At 39.7% G+C, this 23,540-nt stretch overlaps 1 protein-coding gene across 1 annotated transcript in view; it reads right to left on the reverse strand.

The window, feature by feature from the left end:
• Positions 1–614: 614 nt before the first annotated feature.
• The window catches only part of gsg1l (gsg1-like), a 41,644-nt gene continuing 18,718 nt past the window's right edge, over positions 615–23,540 (reverse strand). Inside the window, exons 3-5 of the mRNA XM_059347962.1 lie at positions 8,179–8,331; positions 4,624–4,735; positions 615–1,783 (exon numbers count right to left, since the gene is read on the reverse strand). Coding sequence (XP_059203945.1) covers positions 1,411–1,783; positions 4,624–4,735; positions 8,179–8,331 — 638 coding nt within the window. The 3' untranslated portion in view covers positions 615–1,410. The remainder of the gene's footprint in view (positions 1,784–4,623; positions 4,736–8,178; positions 8,332–23,540) is intronic.

The raw sequence follows: 23,540 nt of genomic DNA on the forward strand, positions 1-23,540 counted from the left end.
TGTCTGAGTCGCAGTCAATCAAACATGTTTTAATTTTTTTTAGCCGAATCTGGATGCAGTCAGATCATGTGAACTGATTACCAACCCAGCTACAGAAATGTGTTGCCAACAGCCAATGAAGAAGAGGGTGGGACACAGGAAATAGCATCAGTAGACGACGGGATTTGGTGGGAATATATTGACCCAAGTCTGTTTTTTTCTGAATAGAGAATAAAGCAGAAGAATTACAAGCATTGAAGGGTCATTGAGATTTACAATTTAGAAAATACAAGAAATGTGCACAATAACTGTTATGTTGCAGTGCACCATGGAGGTGTTGAGCTGCAAACCAACCTAAAGACATGAGAGGCTGAAGGACAGTTTTATTTGTTTATTTTATTTATTTGAGAGTGACATCTCTAATATCCTCTGTTGGTTATTTTCTTCTTTTGTCTGATTTCATTGTAGTTTGGACTCTGCATTTCAGGCTGCTGCCTTTATATGGGTTTATTGGGGTGTTTCTTTGAACTCATGGCAAGTTGTGTCCATCAACTCTTCCCTGTGAGTAAAGACTTGTCTGTTGCGTACGTTACATGAATCCCATGTAGGTTTTTCTTATTTTACTCTTATTTTTGTGTTGAAGAACAAAAATAAGAGGAAAATAACAAAACATTCATCAGGTCCAGTATCAGGACCTGATTGTTATTCTCTCAGTTCATATGGGAAAGAAGCTTTACATAGAAGGTCAAAGTCCTGATGTTATATCTGGTTTAGCTCCCGCTCCATTTACCTCACATTTCTTCAGGATTTTAACAAAAGTTGTTCCACCGTAACAGCAACTGTTGGTTTCTCTTATCCGAGACATCTACCTACACTCTCTTCTAATGATGTCTTTAGTTTTTAGTTTGCACTTTCTGAAATATAACTATGAATTAAATATAATATATACCTTTTGTTAGGTATAACATTAATTTATGACCAATAAAACAGCCCAACTTAGTTCAGTATTTTCAGGGATTTGAACTCTTCAAGAAAACATTCTGTGTAACTGACAGTAATGTTGACTCCATTTGTGCTTTTTCGTCACCATTCACCATTATTTAGTATTTTCCACAGAACTTGCAAACAGTAATCTTGCTTTTTTACCAACATTAATATTTTCTTTGTTAAAATACTACACATAGCACCTTGAAATATGCTGGAGAACATCTGCTTTCCATCCACAAAGATCTCAGTCTGTTTATATTGAGTTTCATTTAATATATAAAGAACACATCCACCTAATTTCTTTTTTTTTTTTTTTAAATATATCTCACTAAGTCCGGCTCTTCTTGTCCAATTCTTCTTCAAACAGAAAGTATGGGCTGCTGTGCTTTCGTGTTGGCGGTCAGTTCAGACCCAAAGGTTCACAGTTTGACCCTCAGATTCCCCTCAGCACTGCTCCTCCCCCAGCGAGTCTGTGTTCTCCCCCAGGTCTATGGAGGCCGACGTGGCTCTCATCTTGCCCCGTCCTGGACCTGGACCGGGGCCCGGACCCGGCCCAGGCCCAGGCCCGGGGCCCCCCACGACGAGCCCGGCTCTGTTCCCGCCGTGGCCCGGGTAGACCTCCACCGTGCTGGAGATGGACTGCAGGGAACGGTCCCGGAAGTAGTGAAAGGCTTCCTGGTCCAGGTAGTTCTGCTCCTCGCGCAGGCCCTGCTCGAACAGCTTCCGCTTGTGTCTGAACTCAATCACCGTCTTGGTGTAGGAGTTGAGGGTAGTGACAGACGCCGCCATGCAGCAAGTGAAGGAACCCCACGCCATGCTGGTTCCAGAGAGACAAGAAAAAAAAGAGAAGAATCAGTGAATAATTCTAGTTTTATATACTTATTTGAGCCAGTGGTTCTTATCACACTGATCTTTGTCCATTTTCCTGAAATATTGTTTATTTAATTTGTTATTTGAGGCTATAAAATGGGGGAGAAAAGTCATGATTAACAGCTCACATTGTACTCTGACTGGACGGGCAGGTGTTTGGGGTTATTCACCTGCAGAACAGGGTTTGTGTCCCATGTGAAAACAAAAGAGAACAACGTTTAACGTAATTTCCGTTTTTTAACGCAATTTCCGGTAATCACGTCACCCTCGTAACTACTTCACTTTGGGCATTTAAATGGATTTATTTCCCGTTCAAACGGTCTTGTATAACACCTAGCTAGAATAGTTTTACCCCGAAACCTAGGTCAGTGGTTTTGTAGCATAAATTCAAAGAAAATGCAGCTATTTTTACAACTGCGAACCAATCATGTATGTATAATGACACGCTATGAAACTCTAATTTTGACAAACGCTGAGTCTTTATGGGTGGTGCTGACAAACTGTCTATTCTGTCATTTATTAAGATCTTGTTGGTTATTTAAAAAAACAGAAAACAGCAAGATCTAAGAAACCAGACTGAAATGTAGATCTTTGCTCCAATTGGTTGGGGTCATACCCTTCTTTAAACAGAACATGTGAGCGTGCACATCACTCATCCTTCGTCCTCAGAATAGAGCACATTCACACTTTTTATTCGTCCTGAAGGAGCTCTTTGGCCTCATGCTCTGGTAGACATTCATCATTCCTGCTGATTTTATTCCACTTTAACGATCCTGAACGGCCCCCTCGTGGTGCTGAATGAGCAGCCTTCACTGGAATGACTGACAGAGAAAATCGACTTTTAACACGTTCTTGTTCCACATATTCCCCTCTTTCTGTCGTCATGTTTTATTCCTGTAGGCACATTGGTACTTTAATCTACAAAATTGTAAAATTATTCTATGAGATCATCATCTCTGCTCTGCCTTCAAAAAGTCTGGACTGTAACTTCTCCATCTTTCTTTATGCAAACATATATGCCCACACACACACCTACACTTCGCATAGAACGCGACAAAAACCTGCTGCTAATTATTCATCCTATGGATGGCATATTACTTGTAGCTCACATCTTCTCACCTCTATTTGTTCTGTTTGAACTATTGATACTTGATCTATCCCTTGTTATTCCTCATTTAATGACAACAAAGACAGCTAAAAACAGATGCAAAACTGCCACAAATTTATACAAAATGACTTAAAATTGAGTCAAAATTGCCATAAGAAGATGCAAAATGGCTAATTTAAGATGCACAAGAACTTAAGGATAAATACATGCAAAAATTACTACAAAGACACACAAAACGACCACTTAGAAATGACTAGAAATGGATGCAAAATTGACACAAAAAGATAGAAAACGACTTTAAAAAGATGCTAAACTATCTCAAGAACGTAAAACATCTAAAGTAAACCAGAAAAAGGTGGACTAATAATGAAAAATAGATGACTGTAAAGAGACACTGCATGTTTACAAACGACCCAAAATTACTAAAAAGCCGCATGAAACAACCACTTTGAAATTTAAAAATAGATGCAAAACTGCCATAAATAGATACAAATGACATAAAATAGATGCAAGTAATGCAAAAATGACTAAAAATAAAGATAAAATGACCACAAAGATACATAACACGGCTAAAAATTGCCCAACATTACTACAAAGGTACACAATGACAACTTAGAATTGTAAAAATAGATGCAGAAATGCAACAAAAAGACACAAAACATTGTTTAAAAAACAATCTCAGTGATGCACACAACTACAACGTAACCACAAGTAAGTTGAAAATTGACTTAAAGAAAGACATAAAATGACCATAAAGAGGCACAACACTAAAATTGTAAAAAAAAAAAAAAAAAAAAAAGTCTAAAAATTGCCACAACAAAGACACACAAAACAAACACTTAGAAATGTAAAAGAAATGTACGTTGAATTTGTACTGTACAATATGGATCACAATGTTAATTAGTTTATACTGAAGTTGAAAATGTTCATTCTTGTGTTATTCTTGTTTATAATTATGAGCCTGCTGGTGTCAAAAAGACCAGGAAGAGACAAAGAAAAGGAGCTAACGAAAGAAACACCCAGAGTCCTGCACTAACTTTTCAAAGTCATTTTTTTTTTTAGGAAGGGTTCAGTATAAATTTAGGAAAAAGAAAGTTGATCTTTGAGTGCAATATTTAAGTAAATGCACTTTCCAACACAGTCAGGAGCTAAAAAAAAAAAAAATCATTTCTGGGGTTCAAAGCACATCTGTGACCTCGGAAGCAGCACGAGCACCTGTTGTGTTTCCAGAGTAAAGAACCAACTTTGAAGTTGAGCTTTTTATAAAGCCAGCCTGGATTACACGAGTAGTCCTCTGAGTTTCTCCATCCTTGATCCACAAATGAGCTCAGACAGCAGCTGCAGTGCGGCTTTACCTTCCAGCAGAGAGCGACGGAGGTCAAGGTGCGTTTTTTCTGGCTAATTATCCCAGAAAAAAGAGTCGTGTGGCTCTGCGTGTACCTCAGCACACACAGAGCCTCCAGCAACATCCTGACAAGCTGATTAATAAATGACTCAACGCATGGATCTTTGTTCACCGTCTCTTTATCCACTCGGGTGCTTTAGACACCAATGGATCACTGGACGATCATGTATTCTCTCATTTCAAAACAAGAAACATTCGTCCTTCATTTATAATGCAGCTGTTTAAACACAACAAGTTTCTTCAGAAGTGTGTGAGTGTGTGTGTGCAGACTGACCAGAAGGACCAGCCGTAGTCCCAGCTGTGAGGCCTCCAGTCCTCAGGACCCAGACTGACTGTGATCTGGAACACCTGAGTGTACATCATGTGGGCCACCATACCCAGAAGACCTGCAACACACACACACACACACACACACGCACGCACACACACGCACACACACACACACACACACAAAGCATTATCATGAGCAACATTTTCTGTGTCAAACAGGCACAAATAAACACAAAATATGAAATACTCAAATAATTCAGTCATTCCCATCTGTATGGGTGAATAGAAGCCTACTCCAGTGCAACGTAACTATGTCACTTCCGATATTAACGTTATCCTCGTTATAACTTCACTTCCAGCATTTACATGTATTTATTTCCTGTTTAAACTGTCTTTTAAAACGCCTATCCAGGATTTTTTTTGCCCTAAACCTAGGTCAGTGGTTTTGTAGTCTAAACTCACAGAAAATGCAGCCTTTCCTTTTTTTTTTTTTTTACAGTGAACTGTACATGTTTGTATAAAGACGTGTGCTGTTTTGAGAACGCTCTGCTGAACAAATAAAGTAAATTTAGGTATATAAAGTAATACGGTCTATTCTGACGTTTAGGTTGGAGATCATGTTGGGTAAAATAGCGCTCCAATGTTATTTTTTCGATGGGGAAAAAAGTGGTCCCCTGACCTCAAGTTAAGTGAATAAAAAAGGTTTAAACAGAAGTGCTCTCCATCTAATCACAAAAAATACAGAAATCTCCAAAGGTTTTGAAATCACAGCGTGGGTTTCTTTATGGTGTTCCTCAAGGTCTTGGTGTCTTAATGTGGTATTTTGGAGAATTTTTGACCATTTTTATCAATTCTGGATATTTTAAAAAAGCACCAAATGTGTGTAACAAATGATTTCAACCCCAAAGATGCCTATGGCAACTGAGACATAATTGAGCATGCAGATGGACTTCAGAAATCCATACATTAATTATTTTAAACCCTTATACACCTTAACTAATATTACAGATTTCTGACTTAAACAAGTTGACTTACAGTGCTGTGTTGCATCTCAGATTCATCTTCAGCTTCCAGCTTTCACATGATGTCCACCACTTCTATGTGACATCTACTGTTGATCTGCTGAATCCACTGACCCAACCCCCAATTTGTGGGCAGAACGCTGACAATCAAATCTGACTAATAGGGAGGAAAAGAAGCCTCAGGAAGGATCGGGTGAGTGGTCTTTTTGGGTCGTATTGACAAACAATTTGTTTTGTCTATATATGCCTAAAATAAAATCCACCTGTCAACTGGAAGTGACTCTATGAGACTAGGAGGTTACAGCCAACAGCTCAAAAACTATTTTTTTCTCTGAATATTCATGATCCCAAGATGATGATCCCCAGCATTTCCTCCAGTGTCTCAAAATCCTCCTTTTGTGATGGAAAGATATCTTAAAAAACTGTGTTTCCATATCTGCTGTTCTGTAGATGAACCCCTCTGATTTGAATGACCTTACACTTTTAACCTCACTAATCTCGAGGCTCTAAAATAGAGCAGCTACATCCTCAGTGTTTCCTCCTCCTTACGTAACAGCAGCAGCCCTCAGCTCGAGATAATCCGCCGTGATAATTACCGTTAACAAAACAGCAGTAAATCACTTCGCCTCTTAGTTGCAGCTCAACATATTATCAGTAATAAATCAGAACACATGTAACCGTCATAATTAGTCATTACACAGCAGCAATTGATTTAACGTAAGACACCCAATCAATTAGAGACGGAGACACAATCACTCATAAGCATACAGTTAATCAAAGGAGCCACAATGTAAATAAGTGAATGAGAGAGAAGGTCATTAATGCAGACGTTATACATCCCAACCTTTGGGTGTGTGTGTGTCACATGGAAGTGTGTGATGGGTTACAGCCACGTTTCTGTGTTTGTAATCAGTGTGTGTGTGTGTGTGTGTGTGTGTGTGTGTGTGTGTGCGCGCGCCACAGTAAATAATGCTGCTCCAGATTTATAGTTCACCATAAAGAGATCATCATTTCTCCTCGACCTTGACGCCCTGATGGCAGATTTCTAGGAAATGTGTGTGTGTGTGTGTGTGTGTGTGTGTGTGTGAGTGAGTGTGTGTGTCAGTGAGTGCAAACCAATATATAAGAAATAAAATAAAAAATAAATTGCACAGACAATTATATTGTTGATGTTTATATACTTTTTTTATACGCATGCATGCATTAAATACTATTTTCATTTTATTTGCCATATTAAGCTATGCCTCACTTAGTCACCCGATACTTCCTGAGGCTTCATTCCCTCCCTATATGTCAGGATTTGCTACTGTTTTGCCCAATTGGACACAAATTGGGGGTTGGGGTCAGTGGATTCAGCAGATCAACAGTAGATGTCACATAGAAGTGGTGGACATCATGTAAAAGCTAATGTAATGTATGGCTTTAGATTCTGAAGTCCATCAGCATGCTCAATTATGTCTCAGTTGTTACAGCCTTTTTTGGGGTTGATATCAATGATCAGTCGAGCACTTCTGTTAAAACCCATTATTATTATATTTTAACTTCGGGTCACGGGACCACTTTAAAAATGTACATTTCTTCCTTTGGAGCAAAATTTTACCCAACAAGATCTCCAACCTAATTGACAGAATACACTGTTTGTTAATACCACCCATAAAGTCACATATGAGCGTTCTAAAAACAGATCATTATAAACACATCATTATACATACATGTACTGTTCACAGTTGTAAAATAAGCTGCCGTTTCTGTGAGTTTAGGCTACAAAACCACTGACCTAAGTTTAGGGCAATAAAGACTGTTTAAACAGTAAATGAATGCATGTAAACGCTGGAAGTGAAGTAGTTACGAGGGTGTCATGACTACCAGGTAACTAAGTTACGGAAAAAAATGGAAGTTATGTTAAAAGTCGTTTATTTTTGTTTTCACATGGAGATGGACATCTGAGTGAAAACAGGTTCTATGGTTCACCACGAGTCTCCCCTTTACAGATACGTATATTTTGTGCTTGTACCATCTCCAATTAACCTTCAGGTTCCCAGCTTTCAGATGATGTATACCACTTCTATGTGGCATCTGCTGTTGACCTGCTATCTCCCATTAAAAATCTACTGTTCATCATTCTCTTTAAATTGGGGCTGAACGCTAAGGGGTTAGGAATTTTAATTCAGATGAAATCCATCACTTGAAAAAAGAAGAGAAAAGCATTGCTATAAAAAGAGTCAGTTGGAAACATCCTCAGAGAGGCCCGAGGAGGAGGAGAGCAGCGTGCAACACGTAGGACACAGAGCCAACTTCTTGTGTAAGAGGTTTAACATGAGTTGGGAGAAAAATCCTACAATCCTACACAGCGAGGGCTTCCAGGGGATAACCTCCAACCCTAAAGGACGTCTCACAAATCTGCATCAGTCTCCGTCTTTATCCTCGGAGCACATCTGATTGTGGAGGAGCATCAGAGGAATATCATGTCCGTCTCTCTTGCACAACCTCACCTGCTTCAAACAAACTGTCAAAAGGTTTTGAGTGTCCAGTCTTACCCGACAGCACGGTGAAGACAGCGGCAAAGGCGTTGAGTTTGAGTCCGTCAATGACGTTGCTGGAGTGGAAGAGCTCGAGACACATCAGGCTGAAACCTACCACCAGCAGCAGGATGTAGAGCACCTCAGACACCACCGACAACCACAACACACCTGAAAAAACACAACACAACCACTTAAATACATATTCTTTAATGTTTTATTTCCAAACATCAAGTCGCGTTATGACTCAATTAAAAGGTAATCTATTATTCTGGAGTAATATTCAATTTAGGGTGCCAAGTGGCCTGCCAATAGATGAATTCACAATGTTTTTAGTTTTTTTTGTATTCACAGTTTATCGTAGAAAGAAACTGTAAAAAACAGGCATCTGAGTTTGAACTTTCGGATAGTCCTTGAATCGATCATCGCGAAAGAAAGTTTCTGTTCTAAAAGGTGACCAAGACTAAGCTTAAAATGTTGATATTTGTGTCAGAATCTCTTTATTCTACATGTGTCATTTTAATAAAGCGTTTGCACTAACCAGATCCTGTTAAAAACATTAAATTCTGCTCTTCAGAGACACTGTGAAGACATGATTGATTCGAGACCAACGGTCACGAGACAAATATTCACTGAAAATCTGTTTACACAGAGCAGAGAAGAGAGGACAGGAGAGGCTGGAAACATGACAGTACTTCAATATGTACAGTATGTGGAGAACCACATTTATTTCCCAAAATTCATGACACTTGTGGGCACTTGAAAAGTGTTGTATATGTAGAAAATCTCTAAATGTCTAATGTTTGTGCATCTGGCTATAGAGCTTTTGCTTTTAAATGTTATTTTTTGCATGTTTTAAATAATTTCCCCACCCAGAGCAGGGTGTGAATAAAAACAATGTTCTTACTTTAAAATGTTCATGTTCTCATGTGAAGATCTTAAGTGAAAGTCTTTCTGGAGCAGCGTTTTCTTTCATACGACGCACAAAGACTGGAGTTAGTGCCAGAAATTGAAACACATCAAACTGAATGCAGCAATGACTTGTGGGATATGGCGCTCCTCGTATTCTGACTGTATTTCCCTTTTTTCGCTCTGTGTCGCTCTCTCTGACATGCTCACTGATACGGTAGTTCATAAAAAAGGAACAGGATGTTGAAAAAGCTCCTGGACTCTGGAGGTCATAGTTTTGACTTATCAAACATCTGAAGCTTTTCCATCCGACGCTTGGGGAGGAAAAACCACAGAGACCTGCTGAAGATCCACCAGGTGAGATCTGTCTGTGCTCAGGAGGTTTCAGACCGGATTGAGACGGATCAGGGCTAAGACTGAAGGAGGTTGTTTGACAAATTATGGTACAAACTTGAGAGAAAACATAAAAGAAGGAAGAATTGATTAGAAATCTGTCGTATCAGCAGGTGACAAGAGTTCTGACAACTTTAGTTACTTTTCAGGTTGAGATTTAACATGAAAAAACAGGAACAATCTAAATGTATTAGACATTTCTTTATATTAAACATCATAAGTATATTAAGATACATACAGTATATTTAGCAGTTCAAAGATTAAAACGCTGCTAACATAAATGCATTGATACAAATAGTCTAATAACAGAATATATAAAACAATCTGAGTGGGTCCATTCTGCATGACGAGTACTTTTTCTTTTGATAATGTAAGTACATTTTAAACCTGATACTTTTGTTCTTTTACTTCAGTAAGGTTTACTTTTCGCAGTGTGGTACTGGTGCTATTACCTAGGGGTAGCTGGAGTGACAGTCTCTTCACTCGGAGAACCAAGTTACAATGTAACCACACATTCTCGATCCTAAAGTGGAATGTAACTAAGTACATTTAAAAGTACTGTACATACATTTTTATGTATTTGTACTTGGGTATTTCCATTCTGTTCAACTTCTGCACTACATCTCAGAGATACATTTTGTACTTTTTTACTGACCTAGATCCCTGTTTTTCATCTCCTTCCTGTCCAGTGAAAACCACATATCTCCAGATGTGTTGATTTTAAATGTTTGTGTTAAACTTCTTAAGGCTAAAGGGAAAATATATCATCACAAAGTTTTTTTAAAAGTTTATAAAAACAAGTTAATAAAAGTGATTTGAAAGAGGTCAGTTTGCATCCTTCCATCCGGAAGACTATTCCAGAGTTTTGGGGCCCTAACAGCAAAAGCACAGAAGCACAAAAGCAAGTCTCCTTGAGCTTTAAGTTGACATCGGTGGACTGTGAGAAGAGTTTTATTGTATGATCTGAGATTGCATGCACATGAATAAAAAATCTGAGATGTTTCCTGGGGCTAGACCATGTAGTGCCTTAAAAGTAAAACCTTATAATCAAATCTGAAGTTAACCAGGAGCCAGTGCAAGGATGATAGAATATAGGTTATCGGATCTCTTCTGTCAGATCCAGTTTGACAGGCTGACTGCAGCATTTTTACTGAAGGCCTGAGCGTGCTTTATTGTTTTTAAACAGCTGTTTTTCTGACTTTTTAGGGATACGTGCTTGTCACAGGACAGCTACACCACAAACACTTTCATAGAACAAGATGCATCGCCGCAGATTAAACTACCAAACAGGATATAAAGGGGTTAAAAAGAAGCTTGAACATCTACAGCAGGAAAAGCAATGTTAATGTAGTAGGAATATGAATCCAGAAACATCAGATAGAAGAGGAAAACATTTCACTCCAATCAATGCTTTAAGTATATTTTTCTAATGCATACTTTGACTTTAGTTAGGTTTTGAATGCAGAGCTGTTACTTCTAGTGGAGTAATTTCAGTTTTTCCACAAGTAAAGGAGCTTCTTTTCCATGTAAAATGTGCTCTTTGTTTAAAATTTCCCTAGTAAATGTTTCTAATAAAGATTGCTTTGCCTCCTCAGCTCAATCCTATGGCCACATTTTTTGTTAAATTTAGTTGCTTCCATTTGACCAAATCATGCTTTTAAATCAACTATCACTATTATGCAGATGACACTGATATATATATTTTTTTATATAGTAGTAAAGAATCTGAATACTTCTTCTGCCATTGTAATCTCTGATTTCATTCTTTTTTCTTGTTGTTTTCCATATAAAATGTGCTCTACAAGTTAAATTTCCCTTATAATGGTTCCCAATAAAGGTTCCAGTGGACAACTTTGCCTCCTCAGATAAATCCTTGGGCCTCTTTTTTGTAATCAACTATCGCTATTATGCAGATGAGACTGATATTTACCTTGATGTTGCACAACAATATTACAGTCTTTGAGACTTTTTATGGATTGAACAAATCAGTAATTTGGTGTTCTTTAAGCACATTTTGTTAATGCATACTTTTGCTTTAGTTAGGGTTTGATGCAGAACTTTTACTTGTATTTTCATGTTTTACACAAGTAAACTATCTGAATACTTATTCTGCCATTGCAGTCATTCTGATTTAATTATTTTTTCTTCTTCTTTTCCATATTAATGTGCTCCACAAGTAAACGTTCCCCTCCCCTTTTCCTTTATAAATCTGATAAATGGTGCATGTTGACCTTCACTGCTGGTCCTTTCATGTGCAAAGAAAAATGTGGATATTAAATTTCCATTTTTGTTGTATTTTCGTCCTCCAGGCACAAACTGAGGGCGGGGGACGTTGAATCGTCCCTCCATTTGTTCTGCCTCCAATTATTCATCCAGCGTTGTGTAACCCAGAAACTACTGATGAGAGTCTGATGCCGATACATCTCTCCTCTGCAGGTGGGACACGACACTTAGAGCTCAAAACAAGGTGAAGTATTTGTTTCTGATTGTGGCAGAGTGTAGGGTGTGTTTGATATCGCCACCTGCTTGTTTGGCACACACTGATTGGCTCTTTACTGTGTCGGCAGAGCCCTCTGGGCTGAGAGGAGGGGAAAAAATCCCATCAGAGCAGAGAGAGACATTATACAGGATGATGAACAAGTTTTACAACCTCACCATACTTCTTCACGCTCCGGAAATGTGAACATTTTTAAAGCAGAGACGAGTTGTCATCCTGTAACTGAAGCTGCCCTCAGGATCCACTCTCACCACCACAACTTCTCTTTCCACAGCTCTCCACATTTATAATTTCTAAAAGGCAGGAGCTCCCCTTGAATGTGTGAAGCTCACAACACAGAATTAAACAGGATTATCTGCTCTGTTGCACTGTGTGACCTCCAGGCTGAGTTTTCTCTGAGTTTTCAGGGAGCTGCAGGATCCCTCAACAGCTAATTTTGTGTCACACTTCTCTCTAGGCAAGCGAGGGCAACCTTGTTACTGCATTCAAAGTGTTTTGCACAAGACAGCGAGTCTAATAACAGAAAATAAAAAGTTTAATTAAAAGCAATGGCAAAGAGGAGACTTAGAGAATAGCATCAGAAGTTTGTTGTGTTTTATTTCTCGGAGCAAACCAGCAGCAGATGATGTGAGATGTCAGGAGAGTTTATAATGGAAAGATGTAAAGCAAGGCATCAAATAGAACATTAATCCACATGGGCAGAGAGAGCGAGTTTCCAAACTTTCTGTTCTTTTTCTGTATAAAATCACATATTTTTCACATTACAGGCAGTAGAGTTCTTCCAAAGTTCCAATAAACTACTGTCATGGTTTAATTAATTAGGCTGTATCATTTAAACGTAATAAATGCCTTCACTATTACAGCAGCATATTGTCATGGTTCATATCTTGCTCTGACCAGTTTCATGCCGTAATCTACAATTCTACAATATCATTTAGCAGACGATTTTATCCAAAGCGACGTACAAATGAGAGTTAATACAACACAAGCAAGGATGAAGTCAGGAAACATAGCAAGAGTAAGTGCCGTGGGTTAAGTTTGAGTCCATCAGGATACAAGTGCTTTTAGGTCGCAAGAGTGGACAGTGCAATACTTGTCGTCGTCAGTGTAGATCAAGAGTGAAGGTGTTCAGTAAAGAGTTGGCTCTTCAGTCTCTTCTTAAAGATTGAGAAGGACTCAGCGGAACGGATGGAGTTTGGAAGTTCGTTCCACCACCGGGGCACTGCAGAGGACAAGAGTCTGGTTTGAGACGCAGAGGCCTTCAGCGGTTGAGGAGCCAGGCGGCTTTCACTCGAGGAGCGTTGTGGACGGGAGGGTTTGTGGACCTTGACAAAGGAGTTTAGATAAGCATGGGCTGTGCCTGTTGCTATTTTGTAGGCAAGGGACAAGGCTTTGAATTTGATGCGGGTTGTAATCGGGAGCCAGTGCAGAGAGATGAGGAGCGGAGTGACATGTGCTCTCCTGGGCTGGTTGAAGACCAGACCTGCAGCTGCGTTCTGGATCATCTGCAGAGGCTAAACGGGATAACACAAGGGCCTGAACCAGGAGTTGTGTCGATTGCTCGGTCAGGTAGGGTCTGATTTTCCTGATGTTGTACAGGGAGAATTGACAAGATCGGGCAATTAAGGATACATGAACCTTGAAGGGGAGTTGGTCATCAATCATGACACCAAAGTTTCATGTAGAGCTTGTGAGTACAAGTTGCATGGATCCAAGCTGAAGATTGATAGGCTGATATAAAGTGGGACAGGGTGGGATGACGAGGAGCTCCGTCTTTGAGAGGTTAAGCTGAAGGTGGTGTTCTGTCATCCATGTGGAGATGTCCACAAGACAAACAGAAATGTGGGCTGAGACTGTGGGGTCGTTTGGTGGGAAGGAAAGAACAGCTGGGTATCGTCAGCATAACAATGGTATGAGAAGCCATGATTGCGGATGATTGTGCCAAGTGAGGTGATGTAAATTGAGAAGAGAAGGGGGCCTAGCACTGATCCTTGAGGCACCCCAGTGGAAAGGTTTTGTAGTTTGGACACTTCTCTCTTCCACGATACTTTAAAAGATCTCCCTGCTAGGTAGGACTCGAACCATCGGAGGGTAGAACCTGAAATACCAAGTTTTGTGAGTGAAAAGAGGAGTATATGGTGGTTAACCGTGTCAAAAGCTGCAGAGAGGTCTGAAGCTGATGATTGACCAGCTGCTCAAGCCAGACGTAGTGATTCTGTTACAGACAGGAGTGCAGTCTCAGTAGAGTGACCCTGTTTGAAGCCAGACCGATTTGGGTCGTACAGGTTGTACTCGGAAAGGAACCTGGACCTCCTCCTCGGTCAGAGGATGTAGAGAAGTGAGAGAAGCCCGGTTGGGTGGTAGCAGCAGCTGTCGTTGGTCAGGCTTAGAGAACTGGTTACTGATGGCAGCAACTTTTTCGGTGAAAAAGGAGGCAAACATGTCAGGAGGTAGCAGAGCGGCGGGAGGAGTGGGTGGTGGATAGAGGAGCGAGTTGAAAACCGAGAACATTTTCCAAGCATCAGTGGCTTTGCAGATCTTGTCCTGATAGTATGTGGTTTTAGCTGATTTGATGCAAGAGGTGAAAGAAATTAGGAGATGTTGGTAGTTGCTGAGGTCAGAGGTGTTCCTGGATTTGCCCCATTTTCTCTCTGATGACTTCAGTGAGCCAAGGACTGGGGGGGACAAGCGGGTTTGGATGTTAGAGGACAGAGGTTGTTAAGAGAGGAGGCAAGAAAGGAACAAAGAGTGTCTGTGGCCTCGTTAACACCAAGTGATGAAAATTCCTTGGGAGGAGGCAGGCTGGTCGAGACCTCGTTTGAGAACTGGGTTGACAAAAGGGTCTGAAGGTTTTGATGAAAAGAGACCAAATTTGAAGTAATCTTCAAAAATCCAGCCACAAGAGCAACCACAGTGCCTGTGGAGAGCAGGACCTGTTGTGGTGATTTGCAATTTGTGAAAAACCTGTTTTATTGTTTGTTTTATATTGTCATTGACTCCTCTGGCCTGTAGGGGGCACAACTTACCAACAGCCTGACAGACTGAGCTATAAACAAGCTTCACCTTGTCTGTTGCAACACATTTTGGACTATGCAGCACCTATGCATTGCAGAACCTCTTTCTTTTTATTTCAGCACCTCTTGAGTCAAAATCATCTTTATTTATGTTAATTGCACATGGCTTAAATAAGCACTCCTGCTGTTCTCTTCCAGTGGTGGCAGATCCAGAAGCATTGGAAAACCAAATGCTGCCATGTCTGTATTAAATCATCCGGAGGTGCACACAGCTCATGATTTTCATCACCTTCTCCAGGAACTGCATCTCTCTGACTGCCTGAACGTCGCTACTACGCAAGTAAGAACCAAAAAACAAACTTACTTTGCTTGGATTAAATTGCAATAAATGTCTCAAAAGTGTGTAAAAATAACTACAACATGATGCAGATGTGTACAAAGTCTGAATTCAGGCTTTGTCTGGTCTGCCTGCAAGATGAGAAGCAAGCAACCTTTAAAATGTTAATTTGCTGAACAGAGTTTGGATCAATCAGAGCTTTGTTATGCAAGAGATTCTCAACATGGTGGAAATCTGCACTCTGAGTGCGTTTTTCTATTTGTAACATAACTTACATTAGTTAAGTATGAAAAGTTGGCCTATGCACAGCATCCTCCTTACTGTGCAGACTTTGTCACTCTTTATACTACATGACCTGACTTACTTCTTAGAGACAGCCCTGCACCTGCAGCACTTTTATGTTTAAGCACAAAGTAAAGTTCTGATGTGAATGTAATTAGCCTCAGCAAAGACTTTAACAACATGTTGTTAAAAACGACTGCAGAGCAATCCAACCGAAAGTAGTAAACTATTTTAACTGTGGCATCAAATTAATTTTAATTTGCCCAAAGTATTGTACAAATTGAATTTTGGCCCGACGATGGTGCAGTATAAGCACTCAGGGAATCATCAAAGTGCACAAAGATGATGAATCTCTGCACCAAATTACATAATAATTTATCTAACAGTTACTGAGACATCAGGAAGCTCATAAATACAGAGTTTCTCATGGGACAGTGAATGCAGCGTAAAAACAGACTTCCTAATGAAGACAGACAGAGAGAGAGAAGGAGCAGTGACAGATCTGAATCTCTCACACTTGGTTTTAAAGTTGGATAAAGATAAAGAGTGAGAAGAGACAGAGGAGGGGAAAAGGGGAGCGAGGAGGAGGAGCAGGAACCTCCGGGGCCGTCAGCGATAAAAGCAGAGCTAACCACTTTACAATGCCAAGGTACAAAATTAATGTGACGGCTGCTCAGATCATCTGAAGGAGAAACTACAGAAGCTTCAGGATGACAAACACAGTGAGTAAGCTCAGGAAGTTTTTTCTGTTGTTCTGCCGCCGGCGTCACTCTGTGGCTGGGAACGTCCAGACTGAAATATCTCAACAACTGTTGGTGGACTGTTCATCATTCATGTTCCCCTTCAGGGGGGCAGACAGAACAAATGTGGGACAAAGAGTGTGTTTGTTGTGTGGGATGTTGTGAGGTGGTCTAAAAGTTAAGATTGCATCACTTCACGTCCTCAAGCAGAACACTCCAGCACTGAGAAGTGAAGCCAATTTATCCTGTAGTTCCTGGCTCCAAGAGAGTGTTGATCCCCATAGACCCCAATGTTAAAATGTCTTTGTAAATTTACAGCAGCAATTAACAATGTTTACAACCTGGTAAAAAAATGTTACTGTTCCATACATATAAGTATTAAATTGTGAGGGTTGGAAAGAGATCCAGCTGCGCCACATCAGGCTTTTGTCTCATTCCTCCTGCACGATGCCTCCTCCTCACATTATTTGTTGTGGTTTTAAAAAAAAGTAATATCCAGATTAAGGTGCATCCCAACTGCAATCATAAGGTCAAATAGGTGGACTTTCCACTGATTTATATGATAACATTTTTTTTACAACACACTTAGGGAAATACTGATATCTACGACGGCGTGTTAGGGCCAAGTATGGAAAAAACAAATAAAAATACGACCCGGGGAGGGGGGACCCAATGACTTACCAACAATAACAATTGTTTTTGTACGACAATGACATTTCTCATTTTTGTTTTGAAAGTGCTGTACAGTGAGAATGATCTTTTTATGCGTATATGTATATATACATATATATATATATATATATATATATATATATATACACACACACACACACACACACACACACACACACACACACAAGCTTTTATTGCACAATTAAACTGTTATATAATGTACACATTCTGGGTTCCTTTTGTGTACAATGAGATCAACGGTGGCAGTTGTCAGCAACGGTGACCGCGTTGTTATGTGTTAAGTGTTATGTGGCCGTTGAAAATCAGGCTTAAGACGTTTAATGTCACCATGTGGTCGTTCACCTCATAACCACAGTGCAGTTGTTGTTGTCTGACCAGGACCATTTTTAGCCAAGACTTTACTCCGCTCCGTTTTCACAGGCAGTTTGAATGGTAAAAATATTTTTAGCCACTGGGGAGAAATTAATGTCAGAAGTCAAGAAAAGTCTTGCATGCAAATTTGAGTTTGTGTTGAGGAGTTTAACATCAGCAACTGTGAGAGATTTCATCATATTTACCCACAGAACTGAGAACATAAAACCCTTTAAAATCTAAACATGCTGTATGAAGAGAATACTGAGCTGTCTCAGCCACATGAACGACACCTTTTACTCCTCAGACTGATTTCTAATGAAGTATCTCTCTCTGGTTTCTTGTTAGCTGCAGCTTTAATTTGCAGGGAAACAAATGAAAAATGGCTTCAAGGGGAAACTCGCAATGCACCAATACTGACCAAAATAATGCTGTGCCCTGTTTCTGTTCTGATTGAATATGTATCAGAGTGAGACTTCATTAAAACAGCAAATAAAACGTGTTTGGACGCGCTGATAGCAGGAAGGAAGGAGCTCATCAGACCGAGCCTCGTCTCTAATAATTACACCTTTAATTACTCTCAGTGTGTGTGTGTGTGTGTGTGTGTGTGTGTGTCTCAAGAGTTTTGACTCCATCTTTCTCGACACATTTCCACACGGAGAACACAGATTTATGAAGATTTGGACCCACATAGAACCGCAATGACGAGATTAATTGTCTAAAGTGCTGCGTTTGGGATGAAACATTTAATCAGAAGAGTCGTTCTAATACACTTAAATAATTCTTAGCAAATTAAATCAGAGCTGGAACTAATGATTAATGCCTCTAATTCTAAATATTTCAATTAATTTGCAGAGTGATCAATTAAACAAGTATCTTAAAAAAGTTTTCTGAGCACAAACTGAAACTGCTTCATTTATACGGCAGTTATAAAAACTCAGAGAAAATTAGATGAAAGAGAAAGAAAACAATTAATCAGTTCTTCACACTGTCACAGATTCATTCTCTGTCTGCTGACTAATTAACTAATCATATCAGCTCGAAATTAAATAACACAGAAAATCAATTACGAGATTGTTGTCTATTGTCTGACTTTTTTTTCTTTTTATTCATACACATGCAACCAGAAAATGAAGTTTTTTTTTACTGTAATTTATTATTTTTTATCAGATGCAACTTGCTGCCACTTCTTCTCTGTTCTTCATGCACATGATTTTCATTTTTTTTTTATGACCCTCGTTTGTTTGTTTGTTTGTTTGTTTGTTAGTCTGCAGGAGTTTCAATCGGATTTAATCAAAGTTTGGAGAAAAGTAAAGCTGCAAAAACTGCTGCAAATAAGTTCACTTATTGCATGATGATGATAGTTTTAATGCACATCTTAATGTTCAGAGTTCCTGTTGCAGGTTTGGGTGTAATGACGAGTTTATATTCTACAGTGCTGGATTCTGATACTTTAGCATGAAATATCTTAAAGCAGCATTAATCATCACAAATCTGTCGGTGTACGATATGGGAGTGTCAGATCACAAAACCATATCACCGGAGTTAAAACTCCACATCAAACCAAAATGCCAAATTCATTTCAGAAACCTGAAAAGCATCAACCCAGACACCATGACTTCAGACCTCCATCACATCCCCTCTGCCAAATTCACATCAGCAGATGAATCAGTTGACTTCTACAACCACACACTAGGCAGTATCCTGGACCTCCACGCCCCTGTTAAAACACGAACAGTCACCTTCACACGGACAGCCCCCTGGTTCACCCCAGAGCTACGGACCATGGAAACAGCTGGGCGTGTACTTGAGCGGCGTGCTGCAAATCTGGACTCACTGTTCACAAAGAGGCCTATCAGGAACACCTAAAGGCCTATTCAAAGTCACTCACAAAAGCATGTTCACAGTTCTATTCTAACATCATAAACAAAAGTCCTGGAAACTCAAAACAGCTTTTCTCCACCATAAATCATCTCCTCAAGCCACAGACCCTTTCACACCCCGATTACACAGAAGAGCCGTGCAACAGCTTCATCACCTTCTTCAGGACAAAAGTCAACACCAGCCGTTCCCCTGCTCTGTCTGTCCCTACTGCCGACCCACAGCCTGGGACTCTCCAGCCTCTCTGCTACTTCCCCGACATCTCTGAGCAGGAGGTTGAGGAAATCCGCAGGATGAAACCTTCCACCTGTGCCCTGGACCCTTTTCCTACAGCCCTGGTCAAATCAAACATCTGCACTCTAACTACTGGACTACTGTAACGCACTCCTCATCGGGACTCCTAGCAAGAGCCTACAAAAACTGCAATACATCCAGAACAGCGCCGCTAGGGTCCTGATGAGGGTGCGTAAATATGACCACATCACACCCATCCTTCACTCACTCCACTGGCTTCCTGTTTTATCCAGGATCGACTACAAAATCTCTCTACTCACCCATCAGTGCATCCATGGAAATGCCCCACCCTACCTCAAAGAACTCCTCACACCACAAACCTCCTCACGTAACCTCCGCTCCGGAAACAAACACACCTTACACCCCCAGGACCCCCCCAGGACTAAGCTCCATACTATGGCCGATCGGGCCTTCTGCCGCTCCCCACCTGTGGAATTTCCTCCCAGACCACCTGAGGGCTCCACAAAAAACAGACTCTTTTTAAAAAGGCCTTTTATTAAATGTATTGTTGTGCTTTGGCTTTTTAACCTGTTATAATCTTGTTGTAGTCTGTAGCACCTTGGGATTGCTTTTAACAGTGAAAAGTGCTTTACAAATAAAATGTATTATTATTATTATTATCACCAATGCATCATATGACAATGAAAACAATGCGGCTTGTGGTTGCAAACCAACAGAAAATCATCAGAAATGTTGTCACAAGACTTGCTTGATGTCATATTATGCAGAAACATGGTGGAAGAATTTGTGCCCTAGATGGTAGAGGTGGGGGTTGTGATATTTTTCTTAGCAATATTATTTCAATTCATTGGGAGTGCTTGAGTCCGGGGCGTTCCCGGAAGTATGACAGCGTCGCTACAATGTGTGTCAGGATATCGTGTCGGAAAGTTGTCAAAATAACGCTGCAAAGTTATGATGGTTTTAGCTGCATGCTAAACTGGAACCAGGTATGTGACTCCATCGCAACGTTATTTCACGGACACAGCTCCGTATTGAAGTTATACAGAGCAGTGAAGCTCTTTTTTTTATAAAATGCTGCAGTTGTTGTCGTCCATACATGTTTGATATCAGTTCAGTTCAGTTTGACTGAATACTTTGTTGGTCAGTCTGTGGGTTTGACTCTCATTGTGGAGAAATAAAAAGACTGAAGTGAGATGAATAAACTGAGAATTTTCTCTTATTTGACGAAACAATTCTTGATTTAATTAAAATTAAAATTGTAATTATATCGTATCGTGACTCAAGTATCGGGATAAAATCGTATCGTGGGGCCTATACGCTGATTCACACCTGCACTAGATGGGGCAGAGGTGTTATATAAAATATCTGTAGATTTCATTAGATGCTGTCCTCTTTAATGTAAAGAGCACAAAGTGACTTTTGGAGTATTGAGATTTTTTGAGATTGAGATTGAGAGTTTTTTTTTCAATTTTCTTCCATCTTTTACGTGTTCTTCTGTCCAGCAGCTTCGTCTGTGATTTGTTGATGTGATTTGTCCATGTTTGTGATGCTGCAAACACCAAAACTTTCATTTGAATACTGTCATAACTAGATTGGGAAACCCTGGAAATGTACAAAGTTGATCGCTTCGACTGAATTTGGTTGTTAGTTTTAGTGAATCCAGATAACGGAAAGGTACCTGATGCCTCTGAGCTTCCCCTCCTCCCCCAGTCAGCTGACTGTCACCCCTGTTCCCACCTCCCTCCTCCACCCAATCACCAGCTGCTCCTCGTTCCCTCTGATCAGCCCCAGCTCCTCATATATCAGCCCATATTAAAGAAATAAAGCACAGTTACATTCTGCAACAGGGTGGAGGCAGATACAATGCTTCAAAAACTTTAAATGCTAACAAAACTGCAGAGTTTGGTTGGTGCATGACCACAATATTTTTTTTTAAATCCTGAGAGAAAATGTTATAAAATAATGGAACTGCATGGTTTTATAAAGAATCAAAGAGTGAACTTGAGATATATTTTAAGTTTGGTGGGTGGTTTGTAAATTCATCAGGAAGTTACCACAGTATTTTTAAAAGGCTGAGAAAAAAGGCACAACAAAGTTTTAAATGCTAAAAAAGAAATGGGTTGATGGTTGTTTCTCAGGTGCACTCATGACTGCAATATTCTTAAAATTCAAAAATGCACAGGAATTAAGTACAAAAAATGTTTTGAATGCTAAGAAATTTGCACAGTTTGGTTGGTGGTGAGTTACGTGTTCCTCGGGTGCACACGTGACTGCAGTATTTTTTTAAATTGAGAGATAAAACTTGCAGGAAACTTAAGAGTTTTATAAAGAAACAAAGTGTAATTGAGGCATATTTAAAATGCTTAGAAATTTAGAAAGAGTTTGGTTGGTGCACTCGTGACAGCAGTATTTTCAAAATTCATAGATTAAACATGCAGGAAATGTAAAGTGAGAACAAAAAGTGAAATTTAGGAATATTTAAATTGCTTAGAAATTTGCACAGAGTTTGGTTGGTAGTTAGTTTCTCAGGTTCACTCACGACCGCAGTATTTTTAAAATTCCAACATCTTGAGATAAAATGCACAGGAATTATAACTGCTATTGTACAAGAAATGTTTAAATGCTAAGAGATGTGCACAGAGTTTGGTTGGTGATTAGTTATATGTTTCTAAGGTGCACACGTGACCACATTATTTTTTAAATCCTGAGATAAAATGTACAGAAAGTGGTTTAATAAAAAAACGAAAAGTTAAACTGAGGGATACTTTGAATACTAAGAAAAGATAAAATGCACAGAAAATGTAACTGAACAGTTTTATGAAGAAAAAAAAGTGAAATCTAGGGATATTTTAAATGCCATGAAATGTCTGTGAAAACTGCACAGACTTTGGTTGGTGGTTGTTCCTCCGGTGCACTCATAACTGCAGTATTTTTTAAAGTCTTGAGGTTAAATGTACAAAAAATAGTGTGATAAAGAACTGAACAAGTGAAACTGAGGGATACATTAAACAGACTTCGGTTGCTGGTTGCTCCTCAGGTGCACTGACGGCTGCAGTGTTTTTAAAGTCTTTGACCCTGACTCTCAGAGTGTTTTCCTGTAATTAGATTGGATTTTGTTGTGTGTGTTTTCATTAAGAAAGAAGTTGGATGTGACTGAGGAGCAGCTGTGTGTTATGTCGGGCTCAAAGGAAGCCAGATTAACATATTGTATCCTTGTGTGTGAGAGGCAAGGTCGGCCCGCTCCATACATCATCACACTCTGCTCCTCTCTCTTCCAGATGGCATTAACAGATGAAACCATCAGACAATTTTCATTATTAACTACCTGCTCTGCATGAAACGGAGAAATAGAGGCGACGCCCACACGCACCAACGTATTCCCTTTCTTCTGGACGCTCACGTATTCCTTTCATGAGCTGCAGGATTATAAACACGGAGTGCTGTTAGAAATAACCTGCTCTGATCTGCAGGAGAAGCTCCCTCATTATATTCCGCCTCGTGATGCACAGAAATATGTGCATGTGTCTGTTTTGCGTAAAGGATCGAATTAAAACAAATACAGAGAAGATTTAATAAGGGCGAGACGGAAACATTTCAAAACACTAATGATGATTAACAACATGACAATGAGGCATCAAAGACGAATACGATGCCTGGAAAATTAACATTTATTATCGTCAGAGCAGAAATTCAATTATTCAATATCCTTAATAGTGGGGTGGCATAGCTAACCTATTTGCGATAAAAGCACCAATTTTGGTACATTCATAGCTTAATATATTTAGAAAAAGACTGGATATTGGGCCATCGGATATCGCATTGTGATGACCACTACTTGTAATGGCTGGCCGCCATTTTGGAAAATGGTGGCCAGTTGTTGCAAGTAGATAAAACCTGGACCACCTCCAAGCTGCTGTTAACATGTTTTCAACATCACAAATATTAATTACATAAAAGTTCAAGTGAAAATCTATTATATGACTATGTAAAACATTAAAGAAAATGCAATGAAATGTTGAGATTGCCTC

Source organism: Centropristis striata, chromosome 13 (assembly GCF_030273125.1).
Source record: "Centropristis striata isolate RG_2023a ecotype Rhode Island chromosome 13, C.striata_1.0, whole genome shotgun sequence".
Lineage (NCBI taxonomy): Eukaryota > Metazoa > Chordata > Actinopteri > Perciformes > Serranidae > Centropristis > Centropristis striata.